Below are 16,182 nucleotides of genomic sequence, written 5' to 3'. Positions count from 1 at the left end.
GGAGGGATTTTCTCGGGTTTGCGGTTTCGGCCGCCGCTAAGCCGATGAGTTCAGTGCCCGTAAAGGCAAAGGCGGCTGTGACAAAGACGCTGCAGAGGCCTTTGAAGCCGTTGTGGAAGGCGCCGGGATCATGCCAGTATTTGCCGCCAATGTATCCTTGTGTGGGGGGTTCCGCCGAGATTGAGAACGATACCAAGGAGGCTGAAGGACATTGGGAGTTAGCAAAAAGATTGAAATATAGACATTTTGTTCAAACTCACATAAAGCCAATAACAGCAACAATCTTGACCAGAGAGAATGTAAATTCGGCTTCACCATAACCCTTGACACCAAACATATTGATAGTGACGATGGTGGCAAGGAATACGGTGACGAAAATGGCTCTCTGGAGATGCTCATCCCAATAACCAATAGTAAGGGACGCTGCAATAATTTCCAGAGGCAGAATGGTCAGCCATTGCATAGCGTAGCTGTAAGACGGAGGTGATTAGCGAGTGGTTCACGAAATATCAACATCCCAATAATAGGGACAACACTTACTTCCAGCCCATGGCAAACCCCCAAGAAGGATCGAGGAAACGTGTCGCCCACGATGAGAACGAGCCAGCAAGGGGGTAGATGACTGCGAGTTCTCCCAATGCCTGACATGTGCAATATAGCATAATGCCGACGATGGAAAAGGCGAGGAGTAGAGACGCAGGGCCTCCCGCGGCAAGCGCCTTACCAGATGCCACGAACAGGCCAGTACCTATAAGAGAGAAGAAGCATCAAAGTTAGTAAAAGTAGTGGTGAATACCCAGTTGACTGAGTGTTTAACAGAAAGGCATGCGCACCTATTGAACCCCCTATAGCAATCATCTGCAAATGTCGCCCCTTGAGCTTCCTCGACAACCCGTTCGAATTCGCCGTCGCCAGCGCAGCCCGTCGCAAGTCGTAAAAGGGCGAGCCATTGTTGTGTCGCCTCACACTCTCCAGCGGACCAATGTCATCGAGGTCCCGGCTCGGGAAGAACTTGGAGTTTGGGTCGCGTCTGAAGCTGTTGATGATGCGGTCTATCCGCGGCTCCTTGGTCTCCTCGTAGTTTGGTTCCCGCATGCTGTAGGAGCTCCCGTGGGTCAGGGACTCTTCCTTGATCTTGTAGTTTCCAAAAGGGTTCAGTTCGATGTCCGGCGGCGGAGCCATTGTCCTGCCAGAAGCCCTTTGTCTGCGGATGGGGCGGGTCGCCAGCAATCGATAAGAATTGCGGCGAGGATGCTGCTGCGATCAAAGCTTATACCGGTGCCTCTTTTGCCACCAAAGTCTCTTTTGCTCGTTTTATTCGTCAATGTATTTAGAGTTGTCGTCTCTGTGTGGAATTGGGGCGGGAGATGGTGAATCAGTCCCGTCGTATCTTGGTCGCCTCGGCACGATAGTCCGACTCGTGGAGCCAGGGTCCAGTTGGCTGCGCTGCCATGCAGGTGCGGAAACTCGAAAAAGAAAAGAAAAAAAAGGTACCAGCGTCACACGCACGTGGATGTCGTCACCGTGAACTGCTACAAGGCTTATCCCAGCCCCAAGGCCATGTGGAAGTGGGCGGGGGTCTTGTGCGAAAAAAAAGAAAAAAGAAAAGCAGTAAAGGTGCAGCGACGACGGCGAAATGTGTGAGTTGTAGAGCTGGTGAGGAAAAAGACGGCTGACGAGAAGAAGAAAGTCGGCTCCTTTTCTGGGGGGCGCGAGCCGGTTGAATTAATAACTATTGCTGCTAGTTGGCAGTGACAGATCGGTGGATAAACTGGCTAGTAAAACTCGATGGTGCCTTTTTATCTCGGGCTGGCGGTAACGTCAGACAAGGGGTGGCGCAGACGCAAAAACACGGATTGATTGAGAGAGATAGGTCGAGTATCAAGTACAGTACAGAGATGGAGGAATAGCGGCAGGCCACATGCAGCCATAGACCATCAGTGGCGAGCTAATGATCCGTGCTTCAGAGCGGCAAAGGCTGCAGCTTGACTCGACACCTGCTTGTAGGCCTATCAGCTCCAGCATCAGCATCAGCATCAGCCCCCGGATCGGCTTTGATTTGGTCAATTTGATTTGATGCAACGGATGCCCGTCAGCCTGCGGGATGCGACGCTGTCTCGGCCGCTGTAGTGGCTGCTAGCGTGCGTGCTAAAACAGCCCTGGAGCAGCACATGGTTCGTCCCTTTGGCGGGGGAGGAGCCTGTGCGTGCTGTGCCACGGGTCGGATAGCGCCCAGTCCAGTGAGAGTGTCGCTCATTATCCATTATCCATTATCCGTCATGCATCAATGAGATTGAGGCTCTACAGAGTTGGGACGATGCACCGCTGATGCTGGCTGCGCGAACATGAGAGCAAAAGGCACAAAACACAGCGTTACATTCCTGCCGGCCCTGGAGTTGGAGATGCGTTGCGCTGGAATCAGGTGGGGTGGAGACGCTGATAAGAACTGGCAATACATAGCAGTCGATACAGGCACTTTTTGATAAGGTATGCTAGGATTCAGGTAGGTAGGTACTGTAGTGCTGCATACCGCTGCTACTTTAGCATGTGCTCGTATGACCATTGAAACGAGGCGAACGGGTGAAGATGTATGAGCGCAAACAGCTCTATCATTCGCAGGGCTGGGAATTTGAGTCTAGAATCACCGTGTCAACAAGTCACCCACCTTCTCAGCTTCCACACCTTCTCCAGAGAGACCCTGACTCGAACCAACGTCTCGCCCTAGAATCCTGACGCCTCTCGCCGCTAAAAACTTGCAAGGCAACGGGGCAGATAACGCATGGAACACCTAGCCTGATGCAAGCCACCAACTGCCAGGCATCTAACGAATCCGTGATTGATCCTAGCGATAGCCCGCATGGGATCCTCCGCGTGGCGCGTTCTCCGCCATGATCCGTTTGGGGTCTCTTTGGAATAAGTGAGGCTGCCCTGCTTGTCCTGGTTGTAAACTACGTGTAGCTGGAATACAACCTACCTACCTACACGTATGTATGTGGATGGTGCCGCGAAAGACAGCTGTATGGCCAAGCAAGGACAGACAGCATGGAATAGCCAATGGAAGTCGCAGAGGTCTTGACAGCACGACGCAGACAATAGAGACAGGGGCCAGTCGTGGTCAGATCACGATGCGTCGGTTACGGATGGAATTATTCGACGGGCGAACAAGCCGAATAAGGCGAATTTCTCACAACATTGACGTCGCAACCATCTCCACCATCTCTAGAACAAGATAGTTCGAGCAGCAGATGTCAGAGCCGATATAACCAAGTGCGATGACAAACTATATGGGATGGATTAATATTGAAGTTGAACAAGACTCGCCCCAGTGCTTCTCATAAGGCTGACGTACCATTTGCAGCATGTTACAGTCCAATAAGAGCCTGCAGGAGCATCTACGACGTTGATTGGAGGTCGTGCCGCCGTCCACCTCGGCTTGCCATTTTCGCTGATTGAGCCTTGCGTCTCTTGCTGGGCAAATTCCTGCCTAAATTCTCCCGCATGCCTCTTGTTTGCCTGCGTAGTATCAACAGTTGCTCCTTGCACTGCTCTGTATTGCTCTAGATTTCCACTCTGGACTGAAAGTGTGTTACTGGATAGAAACTCCTAGAAGTGCCAGACGCCGGGCTGGCTTCCCACCAGAAATGGCGTACAATCGCGGTGTTAGTCTCACCCAAATCCACCCTTCCCCCGGCGCCGACGCCGATACAGACATCGATATCATTGCCATCCATGGCCTGGACACAAAGTCTCCAGACACGTGGATTTCGAAATCCAGCCATCCTGGCGAGGATGTCAACTGGCTGGCATGTCCGCGCATGCTTCCAGAAAGAATAGGACCAGCCCGGATCTTCACGTGTGACTGGCCGGCAGATCTCCTTGAAGAGCCAGATTTGATCCAGAAAACTGCGGAAGAGTTTGCTCGGCTCTTGCTTGCCGGAATCAAACGCCGTCTTTTACCAACAAAGACTGGCTATGCAAAGGCGAAAGATAGGCCGATTGTCTTTATTGCATCATGTCTCGGGGGGCATCATTTTGATCAAGGCTCTCGTGATCGCTAGCCAATCTATCGAATACGCCATTGTCAGACAATCGACACGCGGGATTGTCTTCCTTGCTACGCCTTTCCGCGGAACCTCCTTCCAAGATGTAGCAGACTGGGCGGAGCCTGGTCTAAGAGCCTGGGCTTCGATTCGGGGCCACAAAGTGAGCAATCTTCTCGACGACGTCAAGGGATCGGCTTTCCACCTTGAGGAACTTGTACGCAGGTTCACTCAGCTGTGTCACGATAAAGATTATCCCTGTCAAGTGGTTACCTTCTATGAATTGGGCTTGACGAGTCTTCATCGTAAATTTCCTCTAAGCTGGCTGATTCCATCTGGGGTGCTTGATTTGGTTGTTCCGTCAAAGCCGGTGAGTACGATAAAATTCTTGGCGGTATCATTTCTTTTAAATAAGCAATTTCATGGCAAGGCTGACTCTTGATAGCTTGTTGATAGCTCTTCAGCAACTCTGGATATTGTTACAGACCCACTGCCACTCCATCGACGCCATGTAATGATGAATAAGTTCAACGGTCCTGAAGATCCAGACTATCAATGTGTTGTTGGAAAAATTGAAGAAATTCTTCAGGGTTTACGTACAAATTCACCACTCGACGACGCAGACGCTTGGATACGCAATAAGCATTATGCCGTGGACAAGCTCAAGATTGAACGACTCTCTGGCGACCTTTTGCCGATGGATCAATGCTATATCAATTTTGCCGTTGTGGAACAGCATGTTCAAGACTCAGATCGGCCAATGACAGAAGATACAAAGGCCTCCCCGTTTTCCCTCTTTAACCGACAGAAGATCGAGACACCAGATACGACAGTTCAGGTTGAATTGGCCACAATTTTCAGTCAACGCCAAGAACGCAATGGAGAAATGATACAGCCAAGAAGAATCTTGATTCGAGGACGCGCTGGAGTTGGCAAGACCACTCTATGCAAAAAGATTGTCCATGAATTTACTCAAGGCACATGGAGTGGGTGGAATGACTTGTTTGACCGCATCCTTTGGGTACCTCTAAGGAACCTAAAGCTCGAAGAAAGACGCCAGCACCCCGCATATGACTTCGAAGCTCTTCTCACTCATCAATATTTCTCTCTGCCGAACAATAAACCGGACTTTGCTAAACATTTAGCCCAAGCACTGGAGTCCTCCTCCAGCAGGACCTTATTTCTCCTTGACGGCCTAGATGAAGTATCCCAAGAACTAGCTGGCGGCAACAGCATGTCTCGCTTCCTTAACGAGCTTTTGGAACAGCCAAACATCATTGTAACTTCTCGACCGTCCGGCAGGCTACCACTAAACCTTGATCTTGAATTGGAAGCCATCGGCTTTTACCCAGATCAAGTCAAGAACTACATTAGGAAAACCTTTACCAATCCAAAAACAACTGAGATTGACGAGAAAACAGTTGGCAACATACAGTCTTTTCTTCAAAATCACTGGCTTATCCAGGGTCTTGTACGCATTCCAATTCAGCTGGATGCGCTTTGCTACACTTGGAGGGATATTCGCAGCGACATGCCGGAGACAATGACCGCCCTTTACCAAACTATAGAACTTAGTTTGTGGAAAAAGGATGTCGTGAGACTAGAGAAAAAACATAACGATAGGCTAGTGACACCATATCACATCCAATATGCAAGTCAGCAAAAGATCGAAGAACTTGTTAAAGACGAGATCTCTTTTCTTGAGAGTCTTGCCTTTGCTGGGCTGTGTAGTGATATGATAGAATTTGAGTCGAAGCATTTAAACTTCATATCCGACCACTTTCCGGGCTTCTTGTTAGACAAGGCCGCTTCATCCCTTTCTTTTCTACGAGCTTCAAATCCGTCATCAGAAAACTGCAACCGAAGCTATCACTTTATACACCTGACCTTTCAGGAATACTTCGCCGCGCGGTGTTTTGTACGGCAATGGACTGCTAGAGAACCTTTGGACTGTGTGGAACTCGGCAGTAGAAACGTCAACAAGATCGAGCCTGCCGAATTCTTTCAGAAGCACAAATACACAGCACGTTACGATATCCTGTGGCGGTTTGTTGCTGGATTACTTGACGCTGAGCCGGAAGGAGCATCCCTCTTTTTTCAGAAAATCGAGGAGGAGCCACTTGACTTCTTAGGCCCTGCGCATCAACGGCTGGTTATGCATTGCTTGAGCGAAGTATCAAGTAACTTTTCAATTCGAGCCGACCTAGAACAACGGCTTTCCAAGTGGTTGCTTTTTGAATGTGAAATCGCACATGGTCGCTCCTCCCACCTAGCAAGTGAGGTAGAATTTCCCGAGCTGGCATTGGACACTGCCTTTCGTGAAGCATCGGATAAAGTCAAGAAAATGATTTTGAGATCGTTCACAAAAGGGGCCACAGCTCCAATGAGCATCATTGAACTAGCAATTTCCTGGCTAAGTCGCAAAAACTCTAGTGCCCAAATGGCTGCCGTCAAGGCCTTACAGCAGTTGGCCTTACCTGATAGGTTTCTTAGGATCATAGCAGCGAGGCTTGAAGACAAGGACTTGGTTCGAAAAGCCACTTTAAGAATTTTGTGCAAACAGCCGAACTTGCCTAAAGAAATCCTTGAGGCTATAGCAGCGATACTTGAAGACAAGAATCCATCTATCCGCCAAGTTACTGTGGAAACCTTGGGTAAACGCTTAGCTTTGCCTGATGAGATTCTCAAGGCTATAGCAGCGCGGCTTGAAGACAAGAATCCATCTATCCGCCAAGTTACTGTGGAAACCTTGGGTAAACGCTTAGCTTTGCCTGATGAGATTCTCAAGGCTATGGCAGCGCGACTTGAAGACAAGAATCTATCTATCCGCCAAGCTACTGTGAAAACTTTAGGTCAACGATTTGCTTTGCCTAATGAGATACTTGAGGCTCTAGCAGCAAGGCTTGAAGACGAGCATCCAGACGTCCGATACTGGGCTGTTCAGGCCTTAGGCGAACGATCGACCCTACCTAATGAAATTCTCAAAGCTATAGCAGCGCGGCTTGAAGACGAGAGTCAATTCGTCCAAGAAACCGCTGTTGAGGCTTTGGTTCGGCAATTGATCTTACCTGAAGAGATTCTTGAAACTATGGCAGCGCGGTTGGAAGACGAAGATTGGCGAGTCCGGCAAACTACTATAAAAGGTTTGGGCCTGTTTAAAAGACTGGGCTTGCAGAGTAAGAGACTTGAGGACATAGCAACGCGGCTTAAAACCAAGGATTGGTCCATCCGACAAGCCGCTTTTGGAGCCTTGAACCAGCATTTCAGCCTATCTGATGAAGCTCTAAAAACTATAGCGGCGCAACTTCAGCATAATGACAACAGCTATATTCGAGTATCCGCAATTGAGACCTTGGGCAATCAATCCAGCTTACCCTACGAGATTCTCCAGGCTATAGCAACGCAACTTAAGGAAAATGAAAACATTTCTGTCCAAATAGCTGCTATTGAGGCCCTAGCCAGTCAATCAAACTTACCTACTGAGATTCTGCAGGTTATGACAGCGAAGCTTGAGGATAATGAAGATTATTCTATTCATGAAGCCGCTATTCAGGCTTTAAGCATGCAATCAAGCATAACTGACAAGATTCTCAAGGTTATAACAGCGCTTCTTAATAATAATAAAGTCAACTTTTCCCTCAAGGAAGTCGCTATTATTGCATTATACGATCAATTGGACTTGCCAAGAGAGATTATTCATGCTTTAGCAGCACGACTCAAAGACAATGACCCATATATCCAAAGCGCTGCTATTAAGGTCTTAGGCAGTCAGCCAATGTTACCTAAAAAATACCTTAATGATATAGCGGCTCAGCTTGACAACGATTCATCTTGGGTAGTAGAGCTTGCTGAGGAAACACTACGAAAGCGCAAAGATTTCTACCCCACGCTTTTTAAGGGCCCTTATGCTCCCTCCCTCTATCAGGTGTTACTCCGGCGGAGCTTCGGAGAAGAGATTAGTTGGTGTGTTGATAACGATGGCAGCTCCTTTATCAACATGCCTGAAGATGGTGGAAGATTGGTTATTGGTGAACAATATGACATGAAGGCTATAATAAAAGAGATCCGTCCAGCAAACTACCCAGTACAATAGAAAGCTAGGCAAGCGAATGGGCATTAAAACTCAACATACTTACAACTATCTATCTATACGCACCGCTTCGCGACTCCCACAGCTATAAACTGCGGAAATGTCATTTATTGTGTTAAAAAGAAAGGAGGCATGATCACATTTATCTAATTGTGCTCAAGCTTGAACAACTCCCGTGTGTAAAGCGATCCGCTTCGTTTTGAGTTACTTCATCATCACACTATCATCTATATATGATATGGCCAGCACAGTTTTCAATGACAATTCAATCGGCTTACCTGCACTTTAAAAAGAGGGAGAACCAAGGAGATAATCATTGCAATCATGCCATATATATACGTCCTATTCTAGTACATAACCTAGGACTTTTATAGAAATTATGTGCATATAACATTGAAGGTCGTATTCGCCAAACACCCCGCATTTGCTGTAAAACACCAGACATGATAAAACAAATGTCCACTCGCCAATCTCACCCCCTTTTCACGTTCTCTATCAAAGAAATGTCATCCAGCTCTTTATTCAGCCTTTTTGCTGGCTTTTGGGGTCCGAGGCTTTCGCTGCCACCCAGTAGAGAATAATGGTCCCATATCAAACCGGGGGGAAGGGATGGGCCTCTGTATTCAGTACGATCTTGTCCAGCGGGAGCAGGTCATTTGGTGAGAAGAGGAGATACATGTACTTTAGTGTCTCGGCCTAGATGAGCAGCATCTCATTAGTAACTTGAAATAAACGGGTACGAGAAAAAGTTGAAGCCATTGCAAACTTACCAACCAAAAGCTTTCCATATTATCCTTGACCGTTGGCGGAATAGTGTTGGCATCAAGCAGACTCGTAAAGCCCCCTCTGTCTTCCACCGCAGTATAATTGGCAAAGGACTTGAACATCTCCCAGCCCCATTCACGGTACTTGACATCGCCCGTTATCCTCCACATGTAAAACAAACTCTCCACCGTCTCCGGACGCTGCAGGTTGTGCACGTCGTTGGAGTGAACAATAAAGTCCTTTCGCCACTCGGCATTCGGGTCAGGGTCAAACTCGGCCGGGGCTTGATGAGGTGCTGATGCAGCCGGCGGTGGGTTGTAAGTATTGAAGTATGTGATTTCGGCTGCTAGGCCCGTCTTCATGTATTTGTACATGCCCCAACAGGTTTGCATGAGCTCTCTGGCGAGCTGCATGTCGTCGTCCTTCTTCTTGGACCAGGTAGGCAATTTGCGAGCTTCGGCTTCGGTGAGGCCATCGGTGACCGCCAAGGCGATTGTGCCTGGCATGAAACAGACCAGATGATCCATTTTCGGAGACAACGGATATTCCAAGCCATCGGGGCGCTCAGCGATAATGGTGAATCCAGAAGGCTCGGTGTAAGTGACCAAATGCTTTCGTACGCCTTCGAGGGCCTCATTCCACATCTCTTGGTAAACGGGCTCCTTCTTGTTTGTTTGCAGATATTGTTTGATGAGGTACTCATAATAGGAGTCACCCCTGCTTCCCAATCGAATATTGCCGCCTCGAAACTCGCCCGTCGTAGCATAGACGTAAATGGGGACAAGGCCATCTTCCGGCTGGTTATCATCGATAACCTCCATGACTTTTTCGACTTTGTCCCAGAAGTTCTTCTCACCCGTAAGCTTTGCCAAATACTTAAACTCAAGCTGGAGAGTGGTGGCCTCAGCCGTAGAAGATGCTCCGCCATCAGAATGTGATGGGAGGCCCTTGTATTCTCCCAGATTGACACTAGCATATGGAATGCCCGACTCGGATTCAAATGCAGAAAGTAACCTGTCAGCTAAATCTCTAGCCTTTTCCAGATAAAGATCCTCCCCATCTGCTCCCTCGTCGTCTTCGGTCAGTGGTGCGAGGTCAGGAAACTCGTTGGAAAGATAGTGGGCAGAGAGAAGTCCACCCAGCATTCGAATGGTAGTTTCAAAAGTGTTGACATCTTGGTCTTGATCCCAGGTCAGCGACGTAGAAAGCCACTCTCGCGCATGTCGCAGGCGCGAGGTCTGATTCATTAGCATCATGGTGTCCAAAGCATCGATGATGATCCATCCAAGTCCTTTGGGAGCCATGTTCTTGCTCGTCTTTGAAACGGGGTGGAATTCATCCTTGCCTAATACCGCCCAAGACTCATTAGCAATTGGCTTCCATTACATAACAATGATATCACGGCATATCACATCACATACCCCATCCATAGCGTTCGTAAGCATCCCAGCTCACCTCGAACGCGTCGACCACATGCTTCCGCCGTTCGTCCCAATCAACTTGATCCTTCTCTTGTGCCAAGCCTAGCCACGATAATGCTGATTCTGAGGTCCTTGCTCTAGGATGACCAGAGAAGAAGCCCGTGAGGTATAAGAAGAAAACTACAGCTGCCGTGATGATCCCCAGCACCTTCTTGCGCTGCCACCACGGCCGCAGTCGCATGGACGGCGCATAGGCGTAGGGCTTATCCTTATACATGGGCAACGAGTCCGACTTCTCAAACATGCCGCCATTCAGCACTCCTCCGCCTCTCCGCGACAGAGCCGCCCAGGCGCGGTCCTCGAGCGCTCGGCCGGAGTCGGCAAAGTTGGGCACGTTTTTCGGGATGGAAAAGGACATTTCTAGTGCATTTGCGCCCGCCTGGGCCGCTGCGTCCTTGATGTTCTGCGCCGCTCGGAAAGCTGTAGCCTTGAATACGTTTTTGTTGTGTATGCCGAACGGGTCGCGGATCATTGGATCGACGAGGTCATGTCGAGAGGAGCGAGAGATTAGAGGCGATTAGATGGACAGACAACGCAATACCCAAAGCAAGTAAAAAAAATTCACCAGATCCAGACGTCGAAAAAGAGACACTCGGATATTCCAGCACCTGCGGATTCTCAACCCAGCAAAAATAAATGAGAATAAAACAAAAGAGAGACTGGCTGCACGAGCCCGTCTAGGGGTCCTTGGCTAAGAATGGACACATGCACCCGGAGAGGCCAAGGAAAAAGGACATGTCACCTCCAATCGATAAGGTTCGCGGCTGTAGACCCCTAGCATTTAGCCCGCAGCTAATCGCCCGCCACCAGTGCAGGCTTGCGCTATACAGTAGGGGGGCAATTCCGCATTGGTATCCAATGTGCAGCCTTTAACTCTTGAACCCTCCAACAAGATATCGTGATGTTTTACTGCTCAAATGTCCTTTTTGTTGAGCGGAAATATTAACAAGTACTGCTCTCTAGCGTTTCTTCTTTTCCTCTTTCCTTGTTCTCGCTCATTACAAATAGTAACGGCAGCCTCGGTTAAAAACTTCAACAAAGAAACATAATTTAGTTTTTTTTTGTTTCTTTTTTTTAATTCTCGCAGGCAAGCGAGGACTTCGAATACGAAACTCTAAGTCCTCAAACCAGAAAATTCCTCAAAGATGGATATCAAAGACTTTCCCTTTCTGACCTCAGAAGAGTTCACCGAAGTGTGCCATCATTTCGATAGCCAGTACTGCAGAGCAAGGCTGGGGTCCATAAGGAAGAAATGGAAGTTCAGGCTTTGCACCGCTCTGGACCTCACTTATTCAACCAGAGGTGGATACATCACATATATTCAGGTGATCCGGCCGCTGGAAGAGACAGTAGACCCCAACGACATATCACTCGACTTGGGCAATTTTTCCATATCAGATCACGATGAGCAAAATGGGTTCCTTCAAGGAGACAATGACATGATTGATGATGAAGAATCTGACGCGGTATGCCACCTTGATACTGCTATTACGCCTTGAGCATACCTTGAGCATATTCTCACACTTCTTCAGAATCTCGTACATCCGAAAGCGGCGCCAGGGTTTGGCTATGTATCGTACGAGGTCCACCTGCACCCTACATATAGAGTGCCATGTCTCTGGTTCAGCCTGCATGATCTCCCGCCAGATGAGCCCGCCTTCAATATCGACACCGTCTTCCGTCGCTTAATTCCTGATGCCTACAAAGATGGTCTCCGCCGAGGAGTGGGGGGCATCGGTGGCATCTCAGCAGATGTGAGTTTCCATTTCTATTGCAAAAGTTAATTATGGTATCCCGAAAAATCCAGTGTCAGTCCGGCCGCACTAACAGCTTTGCCCCTAGCATCACCCAATCACTGGGGTACCCTCTTTCTTTCTTCATCCGTGCCTGTTGGGAGACGCTATATCCAGCTTTGAATGCTCAATGGAAAATTATCTCATGATCTGGTTCGGCCTGGTAGGGGGGATGCGTCGGCCTATGGGTACCCAAGGAAATGGCCACCCAATGATGGCTCGTTTGAACTGGAAGAAACGTCTTCATTCATTGGGACAGCCTCGTTGTGGTTGAGCGTCTTCATTCATCGTCGCTATCTTCCTCCATTGCCACATCGCCCTCGCTATCTTCATCCTCCTCATCACGGGTTCGCTTCTGGCCGCGGTTCTCGTCGGCCTCGTCATTCTTCGAAGTTGGTGTGGCAGCCGGTACGGTAGGCTTTTCGAAAGCTGATCCAGGTGGCGGTGCGTTAAAGATACTCTGCTGGAGCTCTGTCTGTTCCACGACGGTGGCGCCGGCCGTTGTGGGGATTTTGAACGTGCCATCGAGTTTCGCTACGAAATGCGATTTGGATTTGGCGTATTGGATTTTCTAAGACGGGTTAGTTAATGGTCAGATGAGAGCAGGTCTAGGTTCCAGAGGAAAACGCACCATTGTGCGACCCAAAAAGGACTGTCCATCTAATGATCTCATGGCCTGGGTTGCTGCCTGGATGTCGCGAAATACAATGTGAGCTTGGCCGCGCATCTCCATTGTCTTGAGGGCGACGATATCGAGCACCGGTCCAAAGGTCGAAAAGAGCATGTACAGTGCTGTTCGCAGGTCTGCTTTCTGTATCTTGCCTGACGGGAGGTTTGTAACGTATAGACTAGATAGATTTTCAGCAAGCCAGTGCATCGTCTTCGATTAATAGAGAGCAACTCACGTCTGGTTGGGAGGAATTGGCTGCACTTTCGCGGGCAGAGAGGCGTTCGGCGCGAGGCCGCGAGGAGGAGGGGCAGCAGCCGATGCCATTGTGTGCTTCGAAAAGGATGAAATAATATCAAATATGTCTCTCGCTCTCTATATATGCAGCAGCGCCCTCGTGATCTGCTGTCGTGTCGAGAATGTGCCGTGCAGTCGCTGGTTATTGGCGGTTTGGATGGTTGAAGCGTGGAGTTTTTTTGGTTCCTCGACTGGCCTTGAGGTGTGGCCCCAGCTTCAATCGCGCCAATGGCCAGGTCCATGTACCAGGTACCTCGCTTTGGCTGCTACCCGCTTATGGCCAGGGGCTCCATGTACTCCCAGCCAGCAACGTCACCCCGCCATCCCGTTGGCTACAGCTCCGACCTCCCCCAAGCATTTTCCATCGTCATCTCCAGCTTCAGCTTCAAAAATCCCACATAACCTCTTTTCTTCCTAGGCGATAGTAGAGAGCTACTCCTATCGCATCCACTACCGCAAACATGGCTGCTCCCGAAGTCCACCACTTATTCCACAACCCCATTGCCGACCACTCGTTCTCGGCCGACCACGCAACTCTGGCCGTTGCTCGAGACTCGTCCGTTGAGCTATACAGCAAGGCTGGAAATGCTTTCAAGCTGGCAGACGTGCTGAAGGGCCACGACAAGACGGTCACCAGCGTCGACATTGCCCCGAACAGCGGCCGCATTGTGTCTTGCTCCCAAGGTTCGATCTCGCCGAACCCCTGCTCCGAGCTCCTTTCCGCCATGGATGCTGATACTTGACAGATCGAAACGCTCTGGTCTGGGAGCCGTCTCCCACCGGATACAAGCCCACTCTCGTTCTTCTTCGAATCAGCCGTGCTGCCACCTTTGTTCGATGGTCACCTTCCGAGACCAAGTTTGCCGTGGGCTCCGGTGACCGCGTCATTGCCGTTTGCTACTTTGAGGAGGAAAACGACTGGTGGGTTTCGAAGCACCTGAAGAAGCCCATCCGCAGTACCATCACCAGCGTTGCTTGGCACCCCAACTCCGTGCTCCTCGCCGCCGGCTCTACCGATGCCCATGCCCGAGTGCTGTCAGCCTTTGTTAAGGGTGTCGATGAGCGTCCCGAGCCTGGTGTCTGGGGTGAGCGATTGCCCTTCAACACCATCTGCGGAGAATACCTGAACAACTCTGCCGGCTGGGTGCACTCCGTGGCCTTTTCTCCCAGCGGAAACGCTCTCGCCTTTGCTGCGCATGACAGCAGTGTCACCGTTGTGTACCCCAGCGGCCCTGACCAGCCCCCCAAGGCCGTTTTGAGCATCCCCACCCAGCTTCTGCCATTCAAGAGCTTGCTCTGGAAGGCTGAAGACGAGATCATTGCTGCCGGCTACGACTGTGAGGCTTTCCGTTTCCAGGGCGGCGAGGGAGGCTGGCAGCTTGTCGGAACCATGGAGTCCAAGGGCCACGCCGGCGCTGGCGAGCAACGCGAGGAGTCTGCGCTGAACATGTTCAGACAGATGGACCTCAAGGGCAAAGTCAAGGATAACACACAATTGAAGACGGTTCATCAAAACACAATCTCCAACATTAGACCTTATGAGATCTCCGGCGGAAAGGTCACCAAGTTTAGCTGTGAGTATACTGGCCATACCTTTTTCAAAACCAGACCAATGAGATGACTAACAGCTACCTTAGCGAGCGGCGTTGACGGAAGAGTCGTGATTTGGAATGCTTAGAGTCGATTACCATAGATTATAATGAGGGCCACATGATGCGTCTTCTACGTAGCTAACCATGGCGGAAGCGCGAGCTTCTGGCGCTCTGTAACTTGTCTACTACATATTAAGCACCCAAGGAGGCGGCACAAGTGTATTTAACTCATTTGATTGGAATAGCATGTAATATTTCTATATATAAAACTTTTCCTGCATTCCCGGTGCAGCCATCTATGGCAGGGCAATAGCCTCAATCTCCACATCGACGCCCTTGGGGAGCGTCTTGACTGCAACGCAGCTTCGCGCAGGCTTGTGAGAGAAGAATTTCTCGTACTCTCCGTTCATCTCCTACAGCGAGAGTCATGAGATGTGGTTACTTGGACAGTTAATTATGGGACAAGATGACTTACAGCAAAGTGAGCCATGTCAGAGATGAAAATAGTGGTCTTGACGACTCTGGGCAGGGAAGAGCCAGCCTGCTTGAGAACGACATCCAGGTTCTCGCAGCACTTTCTGGTCTTCTCGGCGATGGTGCCCTCAATCAGGGTGCCATCGGCAGTAAGAGGGATCTGGCCGGAGCAGTAGATGGCAGTGGGAGTCTTGATGGCTTGAGACTAGAGGTTGTACAATATGAGAATAACGTCTTCGCTATTGAATTCAAGAGGTACTCACGTAAGGGCCGAGGGCTAGAACCTCGTTGTTAGCCTCAGTTGATCCATAAATCATTAATAGACTCTCAAATTATTGAGATTATACTCACGAAAGGGGGCTTCCTTAGTGTACACGATAGTTTGGTCGGCCATTGTGGATTTTGGTCTCGCGAAAGCTGTGACGAGTGTAAACTTGGGTCTTGCAGCGAATAGCGCCGGAGCAGACGCGGCGGCAAGGCCTGCGAGGGGCCGAGCTGAGCTGCGAGCAATAGGCAACATACCTACTTTGACAGGTGTGTTTGTGATGTCTTGTGGTTTCTTGATAAGGGGCAATGGGGAAGAGTGGGATAGGTATTTATGGAATGGAATTGGAAATCGAAGAAAGGCTCAATGCGTTTATTTGTAAAGGACACAGGCTTTTGGCGCGCCCTTGGACCCCTCCGACAGCCGGAAGCTCCCCCGCCCTTCCAATTGTGCGTCGTAGTGGCGCTTTGTACCGGGCCAAAGAAGAACCGCGGTGGATCGCATTGGAGAGCAATGATCAACTTGAAGCTCTGGTTGAGAGTTTGTTGTTGCATGTTATCCTTTGCATGCTTGCGTGTTTGTTTAGTGCTATGATGTGGTTTAATCTACTTGTAGATCCATATTCTCATGCAGATCCAATTGGGATATATCGAAAGGGACACTTCTTCAACGTTAGTAGTTACTCGATGAAAACTACATCTTTTCTCATTTCTTCAAT

At 49.5% G+C, this 16,182-nt stretch overlaps 9 protein-coding genes across 10 annotated transcripts; 4 read left to right on the top strand and 5 right to left on the bottom strand.

The window, feature by feature from the left end:
• Positions 1-128: 128 nt before the first annotated feature.
• Positions 129-1,182, bottom strand: TrAtP1_007788 (uncharacterized protein; the record flags this gene model as incomplete). The annotated part of the gene is made up of 4 exons (XM_014092613.2): positions 129-201; positions 261-470; positions 541-748; positions 834-1,182. The coding sequence occupies 4 exons, from the start codon at positions 1,180-1,182 to the stop codon at positions 129-131; spliced, it is 840 nt and encodes a 279-aa protein (XP_013948088.2).
• A 2,459-nt stretch (positions 1,183-3,641) lies between these two features.
• Positions 3,642-4,058, top strand: TrAtP1_007787 (uncharacterized protein; the record flags this gene model as incomplete). Its single annotated transcript, XM_066113663.1, has 1 exon — positions 3,642-4,058. One exon carries the CDS (start codon positions 3,642-3,644, stop codon positions 4,056-4,058), a length of 417 nt encoding a protein of 138 aa, XP_065969749.1.
• Positions 4,059-4,170: 112 nt separating this feature from the next.
• On the bottom strand, positions 4,171-4,344 carry TrAtP1_007786 (uncharacterized protein; the record flags this gene model as incomplete). The annotated part of the gene is made up of 1 exon (XM_066113662.1): positions 4,171-4,344. One exon carries the CDS (start codon positions 4,342-4,344, stop codon positions 4,171-4,173), a length of 174 nt encoding a protein of 57 aa, XP_065969748.1.
• A 210-nt stretch (positions 4,345-4,554) lies between these two features.
• TrAtP1_007785 (uncharacterized protein) lies at positions 4,555-8,133 on the top strand (the record flags this gene model as incomplete). The annotated part of the gene is made up of 1 exon (XM_066113661.1): positions 4,555-8,133. The coding sequence occupies one exon, from the start codon at positions 4,555-4,557 to the stop codon at positions 8,131-8,133; it is 3,579 nt and encodes a 1,192-aa protein (XP_065969747.1).
• A 281-nt stretch (positions 8,134-8,414) lies between these two features.
• TrAtP1_007784 (uncharacterized protein) lies at positions 8,415-11,143 on the bottom strand. Its single transcript, XM_014092611.2, has 3 exons — positions 10,317-11,143; positions 8,901-10,240; positions 8,415-8,826 (listed from the first exon to the last, which is right to left on the bottom strand). Exons 1-3 carry the CDS (start codon positions 10,846-10,848, stop codon positions 8,722-8,724), a joined length of 1,977 nt encoding a protein of 658 aa, XP_013948086.2. The 5' UTR covers positions 10,849-11,143; the 3' UTR covers positions 8,415-8,721.
• Positions 11,144-11,521: 378 nt separating this feature from the next.
• Positions 11,522-12,443, top strand: TrAtP1_007783 (uncharacterized protein; the record flags this gene model as incomplete). Its single annotated transcript, XM_066113660.1, has 3 exons — positions 11,522-11,842; positions 11,909-12,130; positions 12,219-12,443. The coding sequence occupies 3 exons, from the start codon at positions 11,522-11,524 to the stop codon at positions 12,441-12,443; spliced, it is 768 nt and encodes a 255-aa protein (XP_065969746.1).
• A 6-nt stretch (positions 12,444-12,449) lies between these two features.
• Positions 12,450-13,163, bottom strand: TrAtP1_007782 (uncharacterized protein; the record flags this gene model as incomplete). Its single annotated transcript, XM_014092609.2, has 3 exons — positions 12,450-12,740; positions 12,801-13,017; positions 13,075-13,163. The coding sequence occupies 3 exons, from the start codon at positions 13,161-13,163 to the stop codon at positions 12,450-12,452; spliced, it is 597 nt and encodes a 198-aa protein (XP_013948084.1).
• Positions 13,164-13,460: 297 nt separating this feature from the next.
• On the top strand, positions 13,461-14,973 carry TrAtP1_007781 (uncharacterized protein). Its single transcript, XM_014092608.2, has 3 exons — positions 13,461-13,817; positions 13,880-14,707; positions 14,771-14,973. Exons 1-3 carry the CDS (start codon positions 13,595-13,597, stop codon positions 14,809-14,811), a joined length of 1,092 nt encoding a protein of 363 aa, XP_013948083.1. The 5' UTR covers positions 13,461-13,594; the 3' UTR covers positions 14,812-14,973.
• TrAtP1_007780 (uncharacterized protein) lies at positions 14,974-15,823 on the bottom strand. 2 transcript variants are annotated; one of them, XM_066113659.1, is made up of 5 exons: positions 15,722-15,823; positions 15,551-15,616; positions 15,463-15,476; positions 15,201-15,404; positions 14,974-15,138 (listed from the first exon to the last, which is right to left on the bottom strand). In XM_066113659.1, the coding sequence occupies exons 2-5, from the start codon at positions 15,591-15,593 to the stop codon at positions 15,022-15,024; spliced, it is 378 nt and encodes a 125-aa protein (XP_065969745.1). In that variant the 5' UTR covers positions 15,594-15,616; positions 15,722-15,823; the 3' UTR covers positions 14,974-15,021. The 2 variants fall into 2 exon arrangements, with proteins under 2 accessions (XP_065969745.1, XP_013948082.2); XM_014092607.2 differs by having other exon boundaries at positions 15,551-15,823.
• Positions 15,824-16,182: the final 359 nt, after the last annotated feature.

The sequence above is a fragment of the Trichoderma atroviride genome, chromosome 4 (assembly GCF_020647795.1).
Source record: "Trichoderma atroviride chromosome 4, complete sequence".
NCBI lineage: Eukaryota > Fungi > Ascomycota > Sordariomycetes > Hypocreales > Hypocreaceae > Trichoderma > Trichoderma atroviride.
Note: the sequence above shows the minus strand (reverse complement) of the source record. Positions and strands in the feature narration are given on the sequence as shown.